Source organism: Sturnus vulgaris, chromosome 2 (genome assembly GCF_052056855.1).
Source record: "Sturnus vulgaris isolate bStuVul1 chromosome 2, bStuVul1.hap1, whole genome shotgun sequence".
Lineage (NCBI taxonomy): Eukaryota > Metazoa > Chordata > Aves > Passeriformes > Sturnidae > Sturnus > Sturnus vulgaris.
The window spans coordinates 96,394,118-96,419,717 of NC_142244.1; the positions used below are offsets into that span (position 1 = coordinate 96,394,118).

At 35.6% G+C, this 25,600-nt stretch overlaps 1 protein-coding gene across 2 annotated transcripts in view; it reads right to left on the reverse strand.

Annotated features, from left to right (window-relative positions):
* The window catches only part of PRKX (protein kinase cAMP-dependent X-linked catalytic subunit), a 55,410-nt gene that overhangs the window by 17,049 nt on the left and 12,761 nt on the right, over nucleotides 1-25,600 (reverse strand). For both annotated transcript variants that reach the window (XM_014884519.2, XM_088160177.1), the window contains exons 2-4: nucleotides 12,879-13,047; nucleotides 8,461-8,724; nucleotides 1,720-1,839 (exon numbers count right to left, since the gene is read on the reverse strand). In XM_014884519.2, the coding sequence (XP_014740005.1) occupies nucleotides 1,720-1,839; nucleotides 8,461-8,724; nucleotides 12,879-13,047 (553 nt within the window). The remainder of the gene's footprint in view (nucleotides 1-1,719; nucleotides 1,840-8,460; nucleotides 8,725-12,878; nucleotides 13,048-25,600) is intronic.

The following is a 25,600-nucleotide window of genomic DNA, read 5'->3' on the forward strand; positions in this document are numbered from 1 at the left end:
CTGCTCTCATGTTACAGCCCAGACACTTTTATCTACAATCTTCCTGCTGTCTAGGACTAAGATTAGTGGCAACAAGCTTGCTGGGAATCTCTTTTTTCTCTCAGAAAATCTTTCATCTCTCTGCAAAGGATTCTTTTGACCAACTTGGGCTGCTCAACTTACAGGAAGCAATGGAAGGAAGGTGAAGCCTAGTCTCTGTACAGATCAGCCTACATAAACAACAACTTCATATTAGACCAGTCAGGCAAGCCTGCCTGGGTCAGCCAACAGCTATCATATGTTTTTATTGCTTTTCTGTCGACAAATTGCCACGACATTCAAAATCAATGTATCTGCAAGCGTTCAGGACATTAAGAAAGCAAGCAGTGGGTAGCAAGGCTGTGCTAGGTAAAGTTGTGTTGCTATTGGGTGAACTTCACAGCAGCACACGCAATGGATTAGAGCTCTGAAGTGACCACTCATCCAATCAGGGAAACTACTCCCGCAGGCAAACTTATGAGCTTGGCCAAACACTGAAGAGTCACACCAAAGTCACTTTGAAATGACAGTACTGCACAGAGAAAAGGATGAATAAATCCAAGCAAGGACACTTGGTTCTGATCATTCTACAAGGCTGCAGATTTATAAGGAAAGGCCACAGAGGACACCTGACACAGGTGGGGACCAAGGAGGTGTAGAGCACACTGAGCCAGGTACCAGGCAAAAATTCTAAGAACTATGAAATCAAACTGCTGAAATATACTCTGTTTCTTCAGAAGCTAGGAAACCCTTGCTTTCATCTGCATTTGTCCTATAACACCCACTATGGCAAAGCCAAAACTCCAAATCTTCTTTAGAAGTTCCCTCAAAAAACAACCAAGACAAAAAAAAGTAAAAGGAAAACGACACAGAAGCCTTGTTTAGCACATAAGCACGATTTCACATTCTACCTAAATAAGTTACTTATTTTAACGAAAAAAATATTTTTTTAAATCAGAGTAAATTGAGAATATTACTTTTATCTAATACTAACAAGTCATAAACAATTATTTATATTAATGCCCAAAACTGTTTCTTCTGTTTAAATTTTTATCTTCTGAAAACATTGCTTATCAAGCAAATTCCAAAACACCAAAAGCAGCACTTGAGCAAAATTATTTCAAACAGACCTATAAAGCTTTTCCCTGTTCTTCTTCCTCTGGTTTAAAGAAAACCAGTGTTTAGTTGTAATACAAACTATATTAATAAAAGTCTTCCTACTTGCAGCAGTGCATTTTTACAAATGCACTGTTAAAGCTCTCACTGTAACTAGGATTTCCCTACACTGGAAATTAATTACAGAAGCAGTCCTGTTCTTTACCCTTGAAATATAAAGGATCTTGTGAATAAAAATCTAAACTTCGGCAAAACTTGAATTTCCACAACACATGAGGAAAAGGGAAGCTGTTAAAAAAGTCTTATGTAAAAATTAAAAAAAAACAAAAAAAACCAAACCAAACAGAAAACCCAAACCCAAAACAAGAAACAAAACCAACGAACTCAAAACCCTAAAACAATCCCATAATAACAGTGATATATGTTCTTTTGTAAAGCTTCCCAATTTCTTTCTTCAAAGGCACAAACTAAACTGGTATATCAATAATAAATTTAGCCAGGATTTGCTAATCCAATATTGTAAACAGAACTAGCAAATAATTCTCTATTACATAATAGTGCTGTGATAGAGTAATTATCACTTACCCTGACAACATCTCAAATATAAGAATTCCTAGGGCCCACCAATCCACAGCTCTTCCATGGCCTTTACTTTGTATAACTTCTGGTGCAAGGTACTCAGGAGTGCCACAGAGAGTCCATGTTCTGGTTGTAAAAGAAGGAAAAAAAACAACACAAAACAAACAACAAAAGCAGATCAAAGTGGAACTGAAATAACAGTAATAGGAAAAACCAAACACACACATAAGAAGTATCCAACATATACCTATGTATTTACTGCACAAAGAAACAGAGAAATAAGAAAGGCCTCTACAAGATCTAAACAGACTACTTTGATGATGTTCTCCAATTCTCCTGCAACAGAGCTTTATGCAAATTAAGGAACTTCCTGTCTCAGAAAATATCTGTGCACTGAGTTTCCCAGCTGGTGCTGTGGCATTCTACCATTAGACTATACATTGTTTTGAATTATTAACAGTGCTTTTTACTCTGTAAGGTGCAGACCCTGGGAGTTCATGGACTACTTCTGATGGGCCCAGCAGAAGACAAGCTTGATGGCCTTTTCCAGCAAAAGAAAGGTTTATTTTGGGAAAAAAAAAGAAAGGAGGGAGTTTGTAAAGAAGTAGTTGTTTAAACCAGTAAATAGTTGCACATACCTGATTTGTTTTACTAAGTAAAGTTTTTCAAATAGGACTGAAATCTAACCTGTCATCACTTCCACAGTATTCATTGAAAGGGAAACATTTTGTATTTTTAGTTATTTAAAATATTTAGAAAGTGTAATTAAGCACGTGTGAGATAACTAGGCAATACTTTTTGTAATATATTTTAAAGTAATTTTTAGTCATCATTGCCTTCTATGGTAAGGTCAAAAGAAAACTGTTATATTACTAACTAATTGAAGCTCTAATTCTATATAGACAAGAAACAAATTGAAGCTAAGCAGTTATGTTTACAAAGACCAAATTACATTTGAAAAGAATAATATTCTGAAATAATTTTTTCCAGAAATCTGGAGTTTTCTTTGTAAAAATACCCATGTAGAATTTACCTGGCTTCACCCCCTTAACTTAGGTTTAAATGTACACTTTAGAAAAAAACTAAAAATGTGCTCTTATTTTGAATAAATTACCCTTCCTCAGCAGCAAGTCAGAAGATGAAACTTTGAAAATGTGCTCACCAATTCAAGAAAAACTGAAATCACAGCACAGAGTGAAGAAGAAAACTGCATCACATTTTAAAAGGAGTTCTAGAATATAGTGACAAATGGTCACTGCACATGATTTCTAACTTGCACCAAAAAAACCTGAGCACTTGTGAGAGGAAGAATTTTCTCCAATCAAACTGGTAACACACTCCTGAAGAAATGCATTCAGATGAACAGCAATCACCTTTAGAAGTAATACTAACTTACTAATTCAGCTTCTTTTTCTGAGGATGCAGGGAAGATGACTGTTCCACCCTACTCTGTGCAGACACTGCCTCATCTTGAGCCCTTTGTGCACTTTTGGGCACCACAATGTAAAAAAGACATTAAGCTACTGGAGAGTGTCCCAAGGAGGGCAATGAAGATGGTGAAGGGTCTGGAGGGGAAGCCTTATGAGGAGGGGCTGAGGGCACTTGTTCATTTCAGACTGGAGGGGACTGAGGAGAAACCTCACTGTGGTCTTCAACATCCTCATGAGGGGAAGCAGAGGGGCAGGCACTGATCTCTTCATTCTTGTGATCAGTGACAAGAAACGTCATGAAGCTGAGTCAGGAGAGGTTTAGGTTGGATATTAGGAAAAGGTTCTTCACCCAGAGGGTGGTTGAGCATTTGAACAGGCCCCCCACGGGAGTGACCACAGCACCAAGCCTTGCAAAGTTCAAAAAGAGTTTGGAAAATGCTCTCAGACACATGGTGTGATTCCTGGGGATGTCTTGGGCCAGGCCAAGAGTTGGATTTGATGATTCTGATGGGTCACTTCCAACTAAGCATATTCCATGATACTTAGAAATATTTTAAAGAGAGCTTTTGGGATTCTTTTTTCAGTTGGTTAGTTTTTGTAAGCCTTAGTCTTGATTCATTAAAGTAGTTAAGGTAAAGGAAGAGGAGCTGTAGAGTCAGTTAAGGCTTTAAATGAAGAATTCAGTTTGGTATGGCAAAAGCCAAATTACTCCAGCTAGACTGTTGGAAATGTTAGGCACACTTTGCATCCAATGTGCTTCAAGGTTCTTGAAACTACATTCCCCAGTGTAAAGAATACATCTTTAATTTTTATCATTAATTCATCTAAAAAATATAAACTCTTATTTTTCAAATTGAGCATACTGAATTTTTACATACAGTGCTGCTTTACACTACTGCCATCTAGCAGCTACCTAGATCAGGACTATGGAATTAAGAATAACAGCAAAGCTGTCATCTTTTAAAATGAAGTATTTCTCCCTCTCCCAAATTTAAAAAGTTGTATCCATCATGTGACTTAATCATACTGATTTAGGCAGCTAGGCAAATGAATCAGCTGACAGTTTTACTCAATTTTTATTCAAGCAAGAGGAAAACTGAATTAAGGCCAACATAACTTGAGGCCTCATAGCTGCACTAGGAAATAAAATTTATTACCACCACAGTAACTACTTCCTTAATTTCAATCAAGAAATGTATGTTTACTAACTACACAAAAACTTGGAAGAAGCTCATGCTCTTTTTTGAGATGTGTATTTGTGCCATAAGATCATGACTGGTGTTTCCTCTTTTGTTGATCATGAAACAGACTAGTTAGTATTTTGGAAAACACGTCAAGTAGATGCTACAAAAAAGGTAATATTTTAAATTATTTTTATGATTACTATTTTATGACTACTGCATATGCATCTGAAATTCCAGATAACTTTTCTGAAGATAAATTACAGTGCAAAAAAGTAAGAATAGACTGTTCCCTTCAAACTGCTACAAAATATTCACTGTTCCGAATTTTCAAAATAGAAGCTGAAACACACGTAAGTGCTAATTAATAAGGTTGAATATGCAATTTTAAAACATGAAATACAGAATCTACTCCGGTTTGAAGGTAAACTACAAGATAATTTGGTGAAACTTTTGAAGAGTACTGTGTGAAGAAGTTCAATCTTGATGGTTAATGTGTTTTAGCATTTTACACCATTCAGCATCCATCTCTGTAGTGCCTGACAAACCTTTTGCACATGAGCCAGATTAAAGACGTTTGTTTTGGTATTCTGGCAGTTTCTCTATAATTATATTTAACAGAGATTGCTTTGTATCCAGTCAACAAAAATTGGTTCGGCAAGACATTCTTGCTTGCTTCTTTAGTGACAAAGGGTATACTCTGCAAACTAGACTTACTGTGTCTTACTTAGTCTTTCTCTCTTCAATCCACTGTGTAGAACAGTCATGAAGCACATCCAGCTTAAGCAACAGTGCAAACTACCTCAAGTATGTTTAAGATTAATCACTTCTCAAGTTTCTAGAAAGACTCACAGGTAAGTTTCTTTTTTAGGAATGTAAACTATATAAACTAAAATTAACAGTGAATAACATTCCAGGAAAAAAAAAAATCACTCAAGTCTTAATTTTACCTAAAATGTTTATAACTTTCTGAATGAAATCCATCCATAAAAAACCCCATAAAATTCCATGCAGATTAGCTGTGTGCTTCTCTGAAAGAACATGGGAATTAAACCCCAACCCCCCAAAAAATAAAAAAAAAAAAACCCAAACACCCAAATCAAAGTGAAAAATACCCAACCAAAAAACGCACAAAAAAAGGAAATCAGATTAGAAAAAAATTTTCAATAAAAATATTATACCTAAAAAGCAGCATATGCTTTTCAGAAAGAGAAAGGTCTAAAAATTCTTTTTACAGCCTTCAGGTAATAGTAATTTATAAAAACCCCCTCCCCAACTTTCTTCTTGACATTGCCCTTTTTAAAAAGTAGTCGCCCATCTATTTTATATTAATGTACTTACAAGAAACTGAAAAGGTTATTAAGTCTTCAGTTAAGCAACATCAAGGTGGAAAAGAGAAGAAATAAACAGCAGCTGAGGCAAAGACACACTGTTTTGGAGAAAAATTTAGAATTTTTAAACGCACACTATGAGTGAAAAGGGAGGAACAAGGATAAACAGAAGGACATACCAACAAGGAACAGAAGGAGCAAAGAAAACCTCCTCTCTTTCCTCTGTCTCTAAAAAGAAAATATTAAGAGTCTAGCCCTTCTGAAATCATACTAATAAGAAGGTACAGGTGCAGGCTGCTTTCCACAGTGGGAACATGAGCTATGAGCCAGACACACTTTCTGAAGAGCAGCTTAAATGTAGAGGGACATGGTGAATATTTCATCCCTTCACATATGGTAGTGGGAAGAAAGGAAAACGTCTTCAGAAAAACCTCAATTAGTCAGCTACAGAATCATTCAAGTGAAGTATGATGTATCTGGAATGTGCAATTGTATCCAAGGTGTTTTGCAGACCGTGTTTTCATTTATGTGTTAAGTCTTCTTTCTATGAATGCCTTCACTGATCCTGAGAGCAAGTTACCTTACAATGTTTGAGAAACATAAATACTTCATGTCTCATTTTTGCCATTCATGTATGCTGTGTATGTGCACACATCTATACGCTCACTGACACCCACACACGTAAGATTCATGTGTACAGGTACTTGCCATGCTTAAAAATGACAAAATATCTCCTATAATTTTGATCAAACAGGCTATGCTATAAACAAAAACACCAACTGGAGTGAACTAGTGGATAAAGGGCTAATAATTGTGTATTTTTACATAAACAAATGTTGGTGACAAAACCAACTTTGCGAAGATGACTTCAGCTAGTGGGGAGAATACTACGTAGTTTCAAAAGAAACACAATAACACAAAAAACTAAAACAGATTTGCATAGGTAACTACCTGCGCTCTAACTGATAATGTCCTTGCTCTTCCAATTTTATATCCTGTATTTATGTTACCTCTTGTACATTTGAAGGTAAATCAGCTATGAATATAAAACTACTATAATCTTCTATGACTCAACACAAACTGATCACTTCACTACCTCCCAAGCAATATGGGAAATACAAACCCAATTAAAACCAGTCATGATAACTAAGTTTGATATCCTAAAATATATTTGAACCAATTTACTCTTAGCGATTCATCTTCCAGATTTAAAAATTCAGTCTGACGTGAACTATCACTTTATTTAATGAAGGGTTACTTCTCTTGTGCCTTAAACCCACAGAAATACAAAACAAGAATTACCACTAAGTGGCAGTATTTACATGTAAAGAGCAAGTCGTAAGTATTTCTTACATGGATGCATGTTACGTCTTCCTACAAAGAGTTATTTTGCTATAAACACAAAGTATTAATTTAAAGACCAGCATTTGTAGGTCTTTTTGCTTGCCTAGTGGAAACTGAATTCAGATACTCAAAATTCTATGGTCTTAAAACAGATTTTCAGACCTTAAAGGTGAATAGAACTTCTGATTCTATTTTGTGATTTGTCTCATCTGACTTTTCCTTCACAATACATTCATTAAGCAGCTTCCTCAGACCCACTCTTGTTACCAATAAGTAAAACTTTACAAAAGGAAGGCCTTGTAAAATCATGGCTCAGGCCTGTTACTTTCGCTAAGTAGAAAAGGATGGTGTGAAAGAGACTGCTGAATTAGGGGTAGAAAAACAAGTTATATAATCATTATGTGTTCACATCCTGGTGTATGGTGGTTGGTTGAATTATTTGTTATTATTTAAAACTATGCAACTGATAATGGGCTAACAGTTTAAAAAGGCCTGGTTTGTGCAATAAAGCAGCTCTCCTTTGCACCTGACTGGGGACTCACACACTCTCCTTTCAAACTCATCTTGTAGAACTCTCCTCACACACAGACTCGTTTGTTGCAAAAGCAGCATCAAACAGGTTGATGACCAAAGAGGAAGAGCACCTGTGTAACACCTAACTCACCACTGTGCTGCCTCCATCAGAACAACCAAATACGGGTCTCCCTCAAGAGATGACTCAAAGGCGTAACATCAATCAAGCCTTGTCACACCACTCTTCTGATACAACAGCCTGGTTTTTACTGTCCCTTTTCTTCAATCTCAATGCTCTTGCTTACTCTTAAAAACATGTATTATGGTCTTGGAAGAACAGTCCAAACTGAGAGAACAGAGAAATTACTGGGAGGGAGTCTCTGCATTATCAAAAAGTTTACATCTGTAATTAAAGCTGACAGTAATACAGAAGCTAGACTTAAATAAATCGGTTCTGCTGAAGCTGGCCTTATGATTTCTGTCTAGATTTTTGCAGTTTCATTTTAGCCATAGGCTAGTGAAAATGCTGTATACAGTTTTAGAATGTTATTCTCACACTTCAAAAATCTCAAATAGGAAACCAGAAAACATGAGTAACAAAACATGTAGCAATTCAGTATGTATGGAGGATTAATTCACATATCTTAGCATCTGCTGACATTACTTCCCTGAAGTACATGACCGCTGAAAACTTAAATATATAAAACCAGCTATATAAAAATATTTTTCTGTTGCTGCTTATGCGTGATATTGGTCCTGGTTATACCTAAGGGGAAATACTCCTTTCCATACAGCTATTTTAAGATGATAATTTCCTTCATATTAAGGGATTTGACATGTGTGAATAACATGGAATGTTAAATCAAATGCTGAGAATCTGAAATCAAACATTTTTTTCCTAACTGTTTAGCATGCAAAACATAATTGCCAGAACAAAACCCCACTTACCGGTCCACCAGTTTTTTTGCAAATCCAAAGTCAGTAAGCTTGATATGTCCTTCTTTGTCTAGTAATATATTTTCAGGTTTTAAGTCTCTGTAAACTATTTCTTTGGAGTGCAGGTATTCTATTGCACAAATAATTTCCGTCGAGTAAAACAGTCCTGTGCTGTTGTTGAAACGCCCCATGTTGCGCAGGTAACTAAAAAGTTCTCCTCCTGGCACATATTCCATTAACATATATAAAAAACGTTCATCGTGGTTGGTCCAAAATCTGCAACAAAAGTATTTTTTTACTGAATAAAGAAATTATGTCTCTGATTTGCCTTGTAAGTAAATGTCTGTAAAAAGGCCTTTGCACCCCAACCATGTACAGAATCAAATTCTGATTCCTTGTCTGCAAATATCAAACCCCCAAGAATTCAGGATTATGTAAGACATTCAAGTAGTCACTTTAACCTGCAATGTAAACCAGATAGCTGAGGATCAGTAGAGCACAGGCCAAGAAATGAAACGGATAGATTCTGTTTTATTGTACAAAACAGGTCTCTTCTAAGCACCAAATAACTGACCTGATATAAAGATCAGACATTTTTTAACACACCTTACATTTTATATTATCAAGCATTACCAAAGTAATGGGAGTAGGCAGAATCTGCTTTTGTAAAGACTTTCATGACAATATGTTCAAAACCAGACATCAAAGAGTTGTCTTCCCTGCACCTTCTTCCCAGGAGATATGCAATCCCGACGAAAGCACCAGATGACAATGCTTGCTCTTCTATGGCACTTTCACAAAAGCGATAGAAAAGCAAAAGTGACAGCAAAACAAGATTCATTTCTGTACCTGAGAATTAATCTAAGGATAGGTACACCTTCCATTCCTCAGATTTTGATTTAAGGGCTATTGCTGTGGTAGTCAGAGTAATGTAAAGAAGAAGTAAAGAAGAAAGAAAATAATTATATGGGGCTTTAAAATGCTTCAGTACAGAATACAAGAATATTCTCTTCCACATTCCCCTAAATAATTGTATTTCATTCTATCTACATTAAACAACTCACCATACCCCTAAATGTAGCTCAACAGTTAAGAAGAAAAGCATCTGGTAACATCTTGAAGAATACTACCGTTTAAAACAAAGAACTATTCCAAATTCCATAATAAAAGATAGAGAACACTGTATCCTTGCCTACTTTATTGATACAGTGATAAAAGAACAGAAGCTATTTCAGCTTCTAGTCAGTGCTTCTGCAGTATCACAAGTACCTCGTGCTTAATCAGGGCATAGAGCCTCAGGAAAGATACACAAAAAACTGAGCTCCCTAACACATCAATGACTTTTACTCAGGAAGGTTTTATTTTTGACAGCAGCACTGAGGCAACTAAAGAAATAAGACTGACTAACAGACATCAGCTACAGCTCTTCCTTTCTCGTAGTGATGAAGAAAGCAGAGCCCAGGTTCTGCTTTTATGAAACTTCTTCCCTATCACAATGATCAACATTATTAATTGGCTATTGATGATGTTCGCAGTACATGTACAGTTCGCAGTACAATAAACAGTACACAGATGATATTCTTTATTGACTATGCAAAAACACTCTGAAAATGTATTTTAGGTAATTAGGCAGAGTTGTACCTACGCTAAACAATGAAAGAAGAGCAGCAGTGGATGAAACAAAGCAAACCACATATTTATGGGAGAGGAAGAGCAAAATCTGGTAATACAGAGGGGAAAAATGAAACATCTACATCATTACGCACAAGATTTTTAGTGGAATTAATTTCTTCAAAAACTGACTCTTAAAGGTTTGTCTATCCACAGAAAAATGGATACATTATTTAGTATACATGAAAAAGAGCAAAATGAAAACTGTACTCACAATTCAGATTGCTTTAAATGGTAAGTTAATACAAAAAAGAAGAGGGGAAAAAAAATCACAGAAACTGTGATTAGAATAACGTGTGGTGTTATTAACTCTACAATTCAGCTTTACTACATAAACCTTAGTTGCCATTGTGAACTCCTACAGACAAACAACCTCTTTTAGCTTATACAACTACAAGACATAGTTGATTTTTATTAATTCTTCCTCTCTTCAAAAACATGCCAACATTACATTTCACTATGAAGAGCTGCACCGCAGCAATGACACATTACTCAAACACATCAGTAAAGATGGCCTAGGAATATCAAGTGATCAGTTGTTGCAGAAGCACCTAAGAAGCATTTAGAAAAAAATTGTTTAAAAAAAACCATGTAGATGAGTAACTCCAGCGTCTACAGAAAAACTGTACCTCCCTATATTTAGAATAGGTATTTCTCAAAAGTAACAGGAAAAGAAAAAAAACCAAAAAAACTCTTTACATATAGGAAGACATATGGAATTTCTGAACACCAGAAATCAATTATGTGCAGCATTACTTTATAATTTTCCATCATAAAGTTCTGAAATGCTGCATGGACACCTATTCCCTGTTTTACAACCAAAGGAGAATACTATTGGTGTTAAAGATGGTGAAGCTAATTGAAAACTAAAAACCAGACCATGTAGATAATATATTTTAAAGGCATTAAAGCTGAACTATACAATTTTCCCTGTTTTTGTTAAACACTTACAGTAAAACCATTAACAGAAAAAAACCCAAACATATATTGAGCGGGAAGTGGCTGAAAAAACTTTTTAGTCACACAAAAAGCTGCAGAAAGTGTTATTTGTCATACAGTCTAGTGATAATCATCCACAAAGGCTTGTTTAACCTAAACCACATAAATATTGTTGTGACCTAAATTTTAACTACCTCACTTCAGCTACAGAGTCTCCTCTGCCAAGGGAAAAAGGGATCACATGGACAATTACATGAGCATAGCTGATGCAACATCTCACTGGACATTTTAACAGAAAAGGCAGAGCTCTAGAAGACATGAAGAATGTTTGGCTTGCACAATTCAAAAGTGAACTATTTGAATTGTGTCCTTTGGCAACCTGAAAAACCTGATATTTTGTAAACAAGGTGTGAATGAAATGCAGGAAAATTCCCGTTTGGATTTTTGATCACTTCTGTATGAACATGAATCCTCTCATCCCTGTCTCTGGCATCTCACCCAACATTCTCTACTCCCGCTGTTCCTGACACAGAGACCTACAGAGATGGGGTTTGTTTGGGAGTTTGCTTGTTGGTTTGGTAGGGTTTTCTTGTAAAAAATTTCCAAATGTACATAGATAGATATACAAAATCCTGTTCCCTCCGTTCCATCCATACTTCAACTAGTCGAACCAGATGTACTCAGCCTCTCCATCTAGCTTTCTTTCAGGAATCTCAATCTCTACATATTCTAGAACTTGTCTTACTGATCTTATGCCACACAGGATTTCTGAACACTAGCTGGAAACTAATAGGATCATGATGCTGGAAAAAGCCAACACCACAATAGGGAAAAAAAGCCTCCTCCTGCAGGGCTTATTTTTTTTATCTTCTGAATGACTACCACACTGTTGCCTTCTTCCTTTTCCTCTGATGCTTGCTTAACCCTTGCAGGAAGCTGCACTCCCTGCAGCTAGACTAACTAAGGCTAATTGTGTCTAATTTTATGTAAAACTGATTAAGGCAGGTAAATGGAAACAAATCTTGGTTAATAGCCAACCATGTATCCATGCATGAGAAAATATAAATGGAAATTAACATGCAATTACTAGAGGTTTAGGTATCACATTAATAGATATCGACTCTGATATACAAGAAGCACTGTGGTGCTGTGAACAGAAAAGTATGATATCTTCTCTTTTAACAATAGGACCATTGAGATCATCAGAGTTACCTCAATTCCATTAAAAAAAAAAAGTATTCTTTATGAACTGTGTTTAAATCATGCTTCTCAATAGGTCCATCACTTAACAACCTCAAATACAGGAATAACAAAGTCCAGGAAGTGCTGCGATTATTTAAACTCTTTAAAAATTAAGTCTGCAAAACTATAGTTCACTTAAGTTTTTAAAACTTAGATATTTAAGTCTAGGAATATCTTTAGCTATTTACCAATATCTACAGCACATACATGTAGGAATATTTTCATTACCATTCTAATCCAAGAATGGTTCTAGAAGTCATTTTGACAAACCAATCCTAACAATTCTACATCAGCATTTTCCCCTCACTTCAGAAAATGTTTCTTCTGCAGTGTGAAGAGACAGAAAACACCTTATAATAAATTACTGTTTGAATGTTTAATTTATGCCTCTTTATTTTAAATTCTTGATTCTTTTAAAATACGTACTTAATTCCAAAATCTATTTTAATCTAGATTACATATGAGAAATTGTATGTTCAGTGTTGGTTTAGTATGTGAGAACTTGCAATGAGACTCTGGAGGACTTTAACTGCACTTTCTGTATGAGTGAAATGAATTTAAAAAATACAACAACTTACAATCTGATCAAAAAAGGGTGGTTGACTTCTTTCAAGACAGACTTTTCATTGTGCACATGTTGCTCTTGCTTCAGTCGTATGACATCAGGAATGCTCATTACTTTCAGTGCAAAGTAACGCTTGGCCATTTTTTCCTTCACCAGATGAACACGTCCAAAGGTACCTGTGCCTGAAAAGTTGGAACAGAAACATTAACTTACTGTAAAAAGGGAAAAAGAACATAGATAATTTGCTAAATTAAAACCTACAGGAACTCCAACTATTCAGGTGAGGAGATTATAAACCTAAGCGTGCACAGAGAGGGGAAGCGATTCAGTAGGATAAGGAAGCGATAGGAAAAAATACATAAAATTTGCTGATCCTTTTAGAAATTGATTTTTTTAAAAAAATCTGCTTATAGTGCCCAGTGTAACATCACTTGGAAATAATGGCTGTCTGGCACTCCTTTTTTATAGTTAACGTATCCCTTTTCCAATTCACTCTAAAAAATAAAGAAAGAAAATAAAAACATATTGACTTGTAAATAATGCATTTAGGCATTTCTCTATTCAATAGTCATTTAAGTTCCTTTTAAGTGCATTGCACTCAAGACAACCATATATAACTGAACTGAGTATGCCTTTTAGTTTGAAATAAAAGCTAAAACTGGCACATTTAGCCAGATTGCTATTTGTTGTGCAGCACACTTACACATTTGAAGACCAACACACGTTTCAGCTCATTAGGTGGTTGCTTACTGTTTTCCTGCTCATTAAACAACGCCATGTAGGTTTCATTACAACAGTACAGCAGATATTTTTAATCCCATTCTCAGACAGAAATATGTGCCACTATAAAGGACACCTGGCATTCAAATCAAGCACCTAACTTGTGAAAGGTCATTCACTCCAGAAAAGTCAAAAGCTTATACTTCAGCTCACAATCATCCCCTTCTTTGCACATACCCTGGGAGTGGCAGCACACAGACCTGTTAGAGTATCATTAACTGGTTTGTTACTTGATTTCAGAATGTGTTGATCAGTTATGATCAATTAATAGTAAAGATAATTTCCTAAGATGTGCAACAGATACAGGGAAAGGAGTATGTATGTGAAAGGAAATACATTTTTGAGAGATAGCTAGAAGCAAGAAACTAACAAATTAACTTCTAAAACTGTATTATTGGGGACATGAGAAAAAACAAGGGAATTTTTACCTCTGGTAGCTTCAATTTATGTTTGAAATACTTGTTTTCTGTATGTGTATTCTCAGCTAAAAATTTTTATGTTATTTAACAGTTTTTCTTTCCAATCACTTAAAATGTTGTTTAAGATACAGCATTTAGTAAAAAACAAAATACTCATCTTACAAACTTAAAACTACTAACTCCAGCAATGCAGTTTCATGGAATTTGAAGCTCCCCTACCAACACAGCTTTCAAAGCCAGTTTTCAAGATAAAAGTTCTCACTACACAAACACATCAAGGATTACCATTGTCCAAGCACAAAAGATTCTATCAAAGAAGTTTTACATTCCCACCTATCCCGAGTTACAGTTCTTTAACCATGAAAACTGTATGCAGATCTCAGTAAAAGCCTGCTGTTCTAGCAAAGCAAACCATCAGATTATCCTGGAAAATTTATCATGCAATGAAATCCTTTAACAATGTAGTCACATTACATGACCATACCTGCAAACAACTTTATTTGCTCAGGGATGGGCTTCTGCAGTAAAAAAAAAACCCCACACAAATAACATAAAAAAACCCAACAAACACGAAAAAAAGGCTCAAAAGCTTCCAAGCAGAGACATCTGTTCAAGCTACTTTAAATACTGATTGCTTACATCTACACTGCGCTGCATGCACAGACAAAATGAACTTGCGTTATTTCTGAATTAGGAGCTGAAATTTAAATTCTGAGCAAAACCACTGTGAAGAATAATTAGATAGTCATATGACACACTAAAACTAGAAATCATCTTTCATTTTTGAAACTTCCAAATGTAGACTCAGGGAAATTAACAATACTAACCCCATAAGCAAATGTGGTTTTACATGCATTTTCATACTTGCATGAATGAAGTGCTTTCACAGACATATCCGACAGGAAAGTCAAAAGTGAACACATATCTAATTGTTTCTAGATTTCTAGTGATTACATGTTTCAGGACTTGTTCTACTTGATGAAGAAATTTATATTTTAGAATGCTTTACTTTTCCTTACACTATTCGTTTATCTTTACAAACCCCTGGTCAGAAATAACAACAATAATAGTAGAAATCACAAGTTGTATCTATTTTCAAAGAAGAACCTGTCAGCAATATTTATTTAGCAGTGTTCTAACTGCTATTTAGCAATAGTTCTAACTTTGGAAACACTTCCTCCTTGAAAACATCTCTGCCAGGAACAGCAAAGCTTGGCAGGCTATTCCAGAACAGTGGCAAGGCCCTAATCTACAAAGCCTCTGGGAAAACCAGACGACCACACAGACAGGCGAGAACAGAGAACCTCCCTAACCAGTTTTATTGTTGAACTGATCTTAGGCAGTCTATTTCAAACATCTTTAGCACAGTTGCAAGCAACTATGAAAACAAAGACAATACAGACCAAGAAGCCATCTAACATTTGTTTCCAGACATCTCCTCTCATAATATGTATTTTCTCTCCATCAAGTGTTCTCAGAAAATCCATTAGGCCTGCATTAGCTGGCAGTACCTACACACCCACCACTCTTCCATGGGACTAATTACTATGCTTTTCTTTCTGTTTTGTTTTCTGCCTAGCTAGTCTTCAAACAACCAGATAAAGTTTGCATACATAAACCAGTGTAATTCAAATCTCACTTCAAACCTGCTCATACTTTTAGCCATTTCTGTTAACATTTTTAAAATGTTTTTCCTTGCAATTGATAGGGAGAAGCGAGAAACAGGATGACAGTCAAAGTGGGAGGCTGCAACAAGATGTTATCATGGTTGTTTAGCATAGTCAAGAAAATCTGTTTATAAGAACAGGTTGTTGTGACTAGATGGAAATTCTGCCCCTCAGATTCATAAAAAGAAAACTAAAAACTTGAAGCAGTAAGTGGCACTGTGCAAGATGAAGGCTCAGCTCCATAAATTTGAGGGAAGGCTTTTGGAAGCAAAAAAGGCAGTGCTTAGTAGTCTTCCATCAAACACCACTCCAGGTGAGGAGACAATTAACTCATGGAACAATTTTTGTTTTGAAAGAACTGTTCAGCTTTTTCCCCAATCACCTCAGAGCTCAGCTGCGTGAACCACCAAAATTTGACCTTTTGTGACAGATTGTCACAAGATTTGTGACGGATTTGCACTTCAGTCTACTCAGATTTATTTCACATTCGGTTCAAACCAAGAGAACAAGGGACATCGTACCATTCTGGATTAGTCCTGGGATCTACCATGTACTATCCTGCTGAAGGAAGAACAATGGCTTCATATACTCCCTACACACATATCCCTATCCATCTGTTTATTATAGTACATGTTACAAGAGTTTCAGAGCAAAACAAAGCACCTACATGAGAAGATGGTACCTCAAGAAAACAGCTGCTCTTACAAAGTCTGAAGGCAGATTTGCAGTTTCTTTGCATAGGCCCCTTCTCCCTGCTAAGGCATGTGGTAAGTGAAGGTCTTTGGCCACCAGAAACAACAGCAAGAAGAGCGTCCGAGCTGTTTGCAACACAGTTCAGGATCTTCAGGACTAAATGGGCAAGCAGTATAAAATATGCAAAATGTGAGCCACTAATCCAGTTTACAATGATCTGTTTACAACAGAAACAATAAAATTCTTGGCTCCCATTGCAACTTTTATGTAGTAGCAGAGCTTGAAGGAATGCCAGCAATCTTCTCCATTAGGTAACCTTCTCATGTTAAACACAAAGAGATGAGGCCAAAATCTGCAGAGGACCAACCTGGCCTACATATCAAACACAAGTAGGGTATTTTCAGCCTACAAAACAAGCTGGATTCCATAATACCATGCAAAAACACCACAGCCAGTTTCCAGAATTTTGCTGTCTTTGAAGCCTGGCAGAAAAGAATAAAGTATGTGGGAACCTTTCTGATGCAATTTCTGATACTTTTGATGCCAGGTAAACCAATCCTGCAACTTTTGATCAGCTAAAACAATTGAGTGAGTAGTGACTATTTTGCTAGTGATGTAGATGACTAATTTAATGCTTAGATTGCCTCTTTATTTGCTCCAATTAATTAGACCCACCTGTTTCAGCTTCCCATCCTTTTAATCCCCAGCTCTTTCTTAAAACCAAGTTTGCCTTGCTCAGATAGATACCATCTGTTTTAATGAAGAATAAACTAGGTCATGTGAGCTCTATATGACCTCAAGGGCTGCTTTCTGACTCCCAGAAGGATTGTCCCTGACTTCAACAGATGCCTACAAAAATCATCAAATGCATTCACTTTTATTTACAGTTAGAAGAAACATTTCCTACTGTGATACATATTAGTCTTTATTGATAGCCACAAGCACAACAGACTTTATTCCATTAAATATCAGAGATTAACTAACTGAAATGTATCAGATTATGAACTCACTACTGAATGTCAACTTTTGTCTGCCATTTAATCACTGTCTTATTTTGGGATGGAACTTCAACAGCCCAGACAAGGAAATGGGGGTTGTCAGCAATTCTTGAAAAAGAAGTGGAAAAGCGGCACAGCAAAGGAAAACCAGCCTGCCAAAACAGACTGGTACCCAGAAGATTAACACTTGGGAGAAATATTTAGGGAAAGCACAAGGAATAAGCAACTTTGGGCTTCTACAACAAAAGATGTAATTGGCACATGAATTAGGGCAACTCAAAAATGAGTAGGATGATTTTTGACATCAGAGTAGTGAAGTTAAGATTTTTATTAATGTGTCAACCCATAGGCAAATGTCACTGAAAATGCCAAATTCAGTTTCTTCACTGTTCTGCAAGCCAGCTGTGGTTTGTCCACTGTAAATCTTAGATCACTGCTTTTATAGATCTGCATTAGCTAGAGGGTTCAGATTTAACACTGAGAAACATGTCAGAGAAATAACAAAAGTTAGAGGAGGTTTTATAGGATGCCTTTTTTTTGTCTAAAACTGTGCATCTCATACTGCTGAATAAACGAAAGAAATCTCTGATCACAATTTTTGCAAAGCTTTTTTCTATCCTTCAACAATATGCATTGAAATAAGAGACAGTCTGATAAAGATCTTAACAGCAAAGAAAACAGATACGCATGTGTAATGTTCACCATGGGCAGCCCTGCCAGAGGATCTTCCTTCTATGATGCTTCTTATTCATCTGTTGTGCTATGATTCCATTTCCACCAAGAACCCCTTGAAGAGAGAAAATGTCTTTCTACTTAACAATAATGTGAGATAGTCCACAGCAAGAACCATGCTCATCACATCCTAGGTAAGATCACTGGATTACCTGTTCTGCCAATTTTATTCACACTGGCATACCAGTGGTTTTCTCTTCTGTTTTGGATGATAGCAGCATCCCTCGTCAAACTAATTGAAAGTTCAGTATCATTAATTCTTTATGCCAGCTCAGCTGAACTTAAAAATAAAGTAGCAATGCACATTCAAAGTACAGCCCAGCTTCTGACTCAAAAGGGATGCCGTAAAAAATAAGATCCCAAAGACCTGGTAATTTTCTGATTTCCAGAAAGCACCAATCAATTGAAAATCAATGATGCAAGTTCCTCTGTAATTTCAGGTTTTCGATTTTTTTTTTTTTTGCTTAAAAATTATTGTCCCCCTACAAAAATATTGTAAACATCAGCGTATCCTTAAGCAAAACAAGCAGAATGCTTGGAAGTTTCTTCTGTCTCTTCATTCTTTGTTTTTTAATTTATTTTGAAATATTAGGGGACCAATAAATAAGTGAAACCAGAAAGTAACCAGATTGCTGGTTATGATAGCCATAAATCTTCTCAGTTTCTAAACAGCTCTTAGAACACTGATTCTAAATGCATCTCTCTTCTCAAAAAATTTAATATCCACAATCTTCAGAACAATTCTCGTAAAATTGGTATTTCCCTACATGGTTCTTCCATGGTATTTTTGCAACTCTTTCAATGGCTTCCACAACCTGCAATTTATGACACATTGATAAAAAGAATCTGAACAGATGAGTGGATAATAAAGCTTTTCCTTCATATTTTAACTACGACATTGCAAAATCATTATTATTCCTACTTTTACCTGTTTAAATATTAAACTTGAAGTATAGATAGATCATAACTTCAAAACTAGGTTTTTTAAATAAACACAGTTGAAATAGAGACCTTTAAAGATTAACTCCTTTTTCACCTAGAAACTAAGTTTTATACGATTTGCTGAACTAAATTAAGGCCTGTTGAAACAGCCTAGTTTAAATTATACGTAACACTTGCTAGAAGTGAAGCTTATCAATCTGTATTAATATAATTTTTTTAAAAAGTACCTGTCTGGCTAGTAACACTTGCCAAGCTAGAACACTAGAAAGCATTAAATTCTCTCTTTCATCTGACGAGAACTTCAGGTAATTAAAGCATTATCAAAAAGTGTCACACTTTAACAGCAGGAGAAGAATCTGTAAATTGTAAATTACACAAGAAAGACCTTTTTTGGAATTTAAAAAGTTATAACATTCAAATCCTATTCACAGAATTGATACTTTCAGGTAGGTAGAGGTTAAAATAAGCACATGAACTACGTCTTGGAATATAAATATTAAAGGCAAGAATTTTTAACCTGTTGGTTTCTTTCCAAATAATTTCTCAAACAAAAGCCAGACATGCAAACCCCACACCTAGCCTTCTGTACATTAACTGATGCTTAAAATTCCCATCAAGTTTTGAGTAATTCAGGACTCTTTCTAAACAAGTATCTGTTCAAACTGAATCTTTTCTAATGGCTTTAATTATCTTTAAGTGTTTAAGCCCACTATGAAACAGCTTGCTTAAAATGAAACCTAACACAAATGGACATTTAGGCCAAGTTACCATATTTAATTCAAGTGTGTTACACTTCTACTTAACAAACAAAATGGGATACAAAGTAACCCAGATTCCACCAAAAAGAAGGAAAGCCTACAAGGTGAGTAAAGTACTATGCTAGGTATCATAAAACTCCAAATTTTAGTCTACAAGATTTGTCTGGATTGTTTAAAAAAAGTAATAAAAACATGTTGTGACAGAAACATTTTCCAATACAATCCAAAGTGATGAATCCTGATCTCTCTTCAGATGCACTTTGATTTTGTGTCTCTGAATAGGTGTGAGTTGTGAATACACAGCTCCTTCTCCTCGAGCTGGGATTAGTACTACACTCAGTATTTTGAACTGGATGTCCCAGAAGCAGTCTAAGTCAAAAGGCTTTAATTTACTATGAGGACGAATAACTCAAGTTTACCTCTTGTAATGCATAAAGAATCAATTCCAGTAAAAAATTAACACACCATTTTCCATTTATTCTGTTCAGTTAACAGGAAGTGTTTCTCAGTGATTTTTTTTCCTCCTTCCAAAAAAAGTAAGTAGGGAAAAAAAATCCCTAAGCCTGGAAATCTCATATTGGGGAAAAAAAAAAGGCAAAAAAAAAAAAAAAAAAAAAAAAAAAAAAAAGGCAAAAAAAAAAAAAAAAGTTCTGTTTCTAAGTTTCATTCTCATAATCAAATTTTTATCCAAGAGGATAGTAAAGTGCTCTGTCATCATTTACCAGCACTTCTACCTTCACCTTCATTTTCCCTGGTGATAGGAAGTATTTACAGAACGGTTTTGGCTGGTTGCTTTACTCAAATTCAGCATGAAGAAATTTAGTTTGTTTTCCACCAAAAAAACCCCTGCACAACAAAATAAAACAGCCAAAGCTAAACAAGTTGCCTTGTCACAGCAATAACAAGTTTCAGCAGACTGAAATTCTTTTCAGGTAACTTCAACTGAAAAAAACAGTCATTAAGGTCTTCAAAGTTTAAAACAGGACCTCTGTAGAAGATACACGACTGTTCAGGTACTTGAAATATTGTTCCAACATCTTTTGCTCTGTCAGTTGCCACAGTTAAAGTTATGAGGTTGCATATGTTGGCATCAAACAATTATACATACAAAGCTTACAATTACACCCAAAGAAAAAAGAAAACCTTAAAATAAAACTGGTCAGCCAAACAACTACAAAACATGGCTCAAAACTCACGTTTTCATCTCAGAAAAAGAAATAAAATTTTGATGACTAAGAAGCAAACACCAATCAATAATCCATAAAGGATTTAGAGGCACGTAGTTCCAAATAAGTTCATGCTATACAGAATAAAAATCAAATCCATGCAACAGCCCCCTCTGAACTAGGTAAGACTAAATAGGGGTACTTAGTAGGTATCTGATTAGCAACCTTTCTTTTCAACCCAGAAATATGTGTCTCTATACACTTGCATTATTTTACATAATCATCATCTTTTGGTCTGTCCTGAAACTCAGCTTATCCAAACAGTTACTTGCTGCAAGTCAGTCTCATGTTAATGCAAAGAAAGCATGAGGCTTAATACCCTTGATAGTGTCCTTTTAAAAAGCAAACAAAAACGTCTTGTGAAGTACAAAGGTTTATTATTGCTGACCCAATGTAATAAAAGCCACATTGTTTGTACTTGACCGATTTCCTCCTTCACCAGTGCTGGACAGAAGCCTTTGAGGAACTAGTACCTCTTATAATACATTCCTTTCAATTACATTTCACTTCCATCTTCACTGAAAGCAGTGCTAAATCAGACACAAATCAAGAGGAGGTATTCCACACAATTATAAAAACTGCATTTTAAAATACTTGTCAAACAAATTGTCTATTTATTACTGAATATGTACTACAATGATTGCAAAGTATAAGACTGAAATTATGTTTAAGAGCTTCTGGTTGAAGACAGGAAAGACACTTAAGACTTAATTTAAATGCACTCAGGATATTCTAGTTCTCTCATATGTTTCAGGAAATGGGTAAACAGGCAACTAATAGAAAACTGTTCCTGGATTACATATTCCCTGCAATTTTCTGTATTACCACACAATTTAAACACAGAAGGCACTAATCCAGAAACACATTTGAGCACACACATACCAGCACAATTGAGAAAGCTGGAAAGGCCAGGTTGAAAACCTGATACACTAACAATCAGAAAGCAAAATTAAATCAAAGTTCAGTGGTGACCAACAGCTACTTTTCCATTTTTTTTCCAATCAAACTTTTCACTTTCAATTTTAAATTTTAAACTCACCTAGACCTAACTCAGGATATAGAAAACCAGAACAAACAAAATTTCTGGACATTTCCGCTGAAGACAAAGCCTGACCATTGAGTAGTAAAGACGCCAAAGCATGAGAAAGTTCAGTCTTCACATTATATCTTTAAACCTTAGGACTGGTCTTTTTGAAAACTGGAGTAAAATTTCCACTTTCAAAGACAGATTACCATAAAGCACCACACTGTCTTACCATCTTTTTCATGGCTGGACATGAAAAAACACAGTAAGTATATGCTTTGAAAGAAATGTCATTATTCTTGGCCTTGGTGGAAACTTATAAGAACTGTTTGTACTGTACAAAAAAATGAAAGTAGCAAAGTTGCAGGCTAAGAGTATGCAAGCTGTTATTGTACTCCAAACACAAGGTGAGAGATACACCTTCCCCTATCTTTTAAGCAAAGAATCAACAGTCTCCGACACCCTGAGCTGGAATGTCTTCACTTACTACACAGCTTAACTTTGGACCAAGTGGAATCTCCTGCAATTCAACAGAGGAGATAAAAGGCACTTCTGTATTCAATAGAGCGGTTTTACACATCCAATTCATGAACACAGAAGTGTTTCCCTCTGTTGACTCTATACACATAGGTTTGATAGTTGTTTACAGTGCATAGTCTACATTCAGACAGAAGAGACCAGCCTCAAAGTTATACGGCCTGGTAAGGGCATGACACTTTTCATGACACAGAAACTACTGAAAGAGAATATGCTAATATGTGTAAGGAAATATATAAATTTGCAAAGTTTGAAAAAGAATTGTCAACTCACTAAATTCTTCATGCTTCATGTCACATAACCTACGCCAAATGATACTGCTTTATAATCTTCAGCACCTAACCTACTGACCTAGCATCACAAATGTAGCATTAACAATGTTAGCTCATTAATCTAGCATTTTTTTCAAAATATTGATACAGTTTAACATTGCATACAAGGAAGGGTGTACAAATAATCACAGTTCAAAACACATCCGGTTTGCAAGCTTGAATTTATCTCTATAGTCTGTAATTTTACGTATGTTATTCAAGTTAATACAGCACAAGTCTTAGAAGGTATTTAAAACATTACTCTCATACTTAACCTATTATGCTGACAGAGAAAAATATTTCTGATATAACTCTGACCTTTCCTAAAAATTCTATTCAATTTGATCTTTTGAATGGATTCTAGTGAGTACTAGCGATTTTATTATAAAATGCACAAATAACTCAGTATTGTAAACACAGCAAAAGGAATGCCCTTCCAAAAGAGTCAAATAATTCCTTTGCATCTACAAGTTACGAGCAATTGCTGTGCCATTACAACCCTGCATTCTAGCTTCTGTAAATGAAATTTTACAAAACAAAAGTCAAACTACAAGCTCACAAGAACCTTCTACTAAAACACTACTTCAATCCGAAAAAAGCACTGCAAATATATTTATATTTGGTTAAAAGTTAATACACTGAGAATTCATGAGTGGAACAAAATATTCCTCAAAGGGAAGGCTTTGTTTATATTCAGAAGGCAGTATCAACTGATATTCCTAAGAGACTACAGAATAACAATGCCTTAGGCATCTAGAATTTACTTCATGCGATTCATTACCTTTCCAAATTCCCACATAGTATACCTTACAAAAATTAGTATAACTGTACAAGATAAGGTGATGAAATCACCATTGGCACTAGAATTAATATCACCATATTCTCCACATAAAGAGCTATTATCCAAGAAAGAGGAAGTAAGTCTAGAATATGCAAATAAAGTTATATTTGATATGGAACTGGAACAAAAGCCCTAACACAAATATTAAGTTTCAAAATCCCAGTCTCCAAATTCCATTCTCAAATATCAATTAAACATTTTGGAAAAAATCTTGATAGTGCCCAAGAATTACATTACTAATGGAATTAAAGACTGAAAATATCACTTGTAGTAATACCTAATGTTACTGAAGACATGCCAATAGTAATATTTAAATACTCTATCAGAGAGGTTCATGGTCTGAATTTTTCATGCTATCCAGGGTTGTATGGAACAGTCACTGTTTTTTCTCTACAATGCAGAAAAATAAGGCTAAACTTAAATTCTGTTTTAACTTCATATCAGCCAACTATGTGATTGAAACACAGAATGGATATAGTAGCTTTTTCTATTTTTACTATGCAGTTTCTTAATCGGAAAGCAAAGCCACTCTACCAATCTCCCACAGTTTCACCTTCCCCTGAGTTTTATGCATACATTTTCCTTTCTTTCCTGTATTAAAACTGGGATCCAATCTCTCTCCATTATTACATCTTCCAATATCATGCCCAAGGAACCCATCCAAATCAACAATAGAACTTAATTTAAATAGAACAGAATAGAATTTAAATAGAACACTGCACATCACTGACATTATTTAAATGGACCAGGATAAGAATATTTGAGAATTTATGAAAAAGTACACCAAAACAACCTACAAGTAAATTCATTTTATGAAACACCTCTGATTTTCCAAACAACTCTTAAGAAACTAAATCTACAAGAAAAGAGAAATCAAGTCAATACTAGAGTAACTTTCAGAGGCTATGGCATATATCGTAGCAATATCAGTAACTTTGCAACAGTAAGGATTGGTTTTTTTGGCTGATAACCTGATGCCATTTCTGTGCCGGACATTGTTTCCATACAATCTTTTCTTTTGCTTTTCTTTAAGCATAAAATCATCTGAGGTCCAATATTTATTTTTTAAAAATTTGTATTAAACAGTTTGCAAATTTCATACATCTAAAGAGATAGGTGGAAAGATGCAGTATGTCACGAACAGGCAAGGATAGAAGTGAACTCCCTACATGATACATTTTTTTTCCATGCAAAGGGAAGACTGACATACAAGACTATAGAATAAATCTCATTTAGCAATGATTAGCTGCCCTGAACAAATACATTTAAAGAGTAAATATATGTATACAATAGAGAATTTATCAGATTTGAAATGATTAACAAGAAATGCATGCTTGCAGCACAGAAGGTCAACCACATCCTGGCCTGCATCACAAGCAGAGTGGGTGAGCAGGTCAAGGGAAGGAATTCTGCCCTCTACTCTGCTCTAGTAAGAACCCACTTGAGCAGTATACCCAGGTCTGGGGTTCTCAGCACAAGAAAGACACAGATCTGTTGGAACAGGTCCAAAGGAGGGACACAAAAGTTATTAGAAGGTTGGAGCACATCTTCTGTGAAGACAGGTTGAAAGAGCTGGGTTGCTCAGAAAAAGCAAGAAAGCTCAGAAAAGCAGGGATCGGGGGGGACCTTATTGAGGCTTTCTGGCAGTTAAAGAGGGCTTAAAAAAACCCAAACAAAACCGCTACTTTTCACACAGGCACATAGTGACAAGATAAGTGGGAATGGCTTCAAACTGAAAGAGGGTAGCTTTAGGGCAGATGTTAGGCTAGATTACTCAGGCTGCCCAGAGAAGTTCTGGACACCTCAT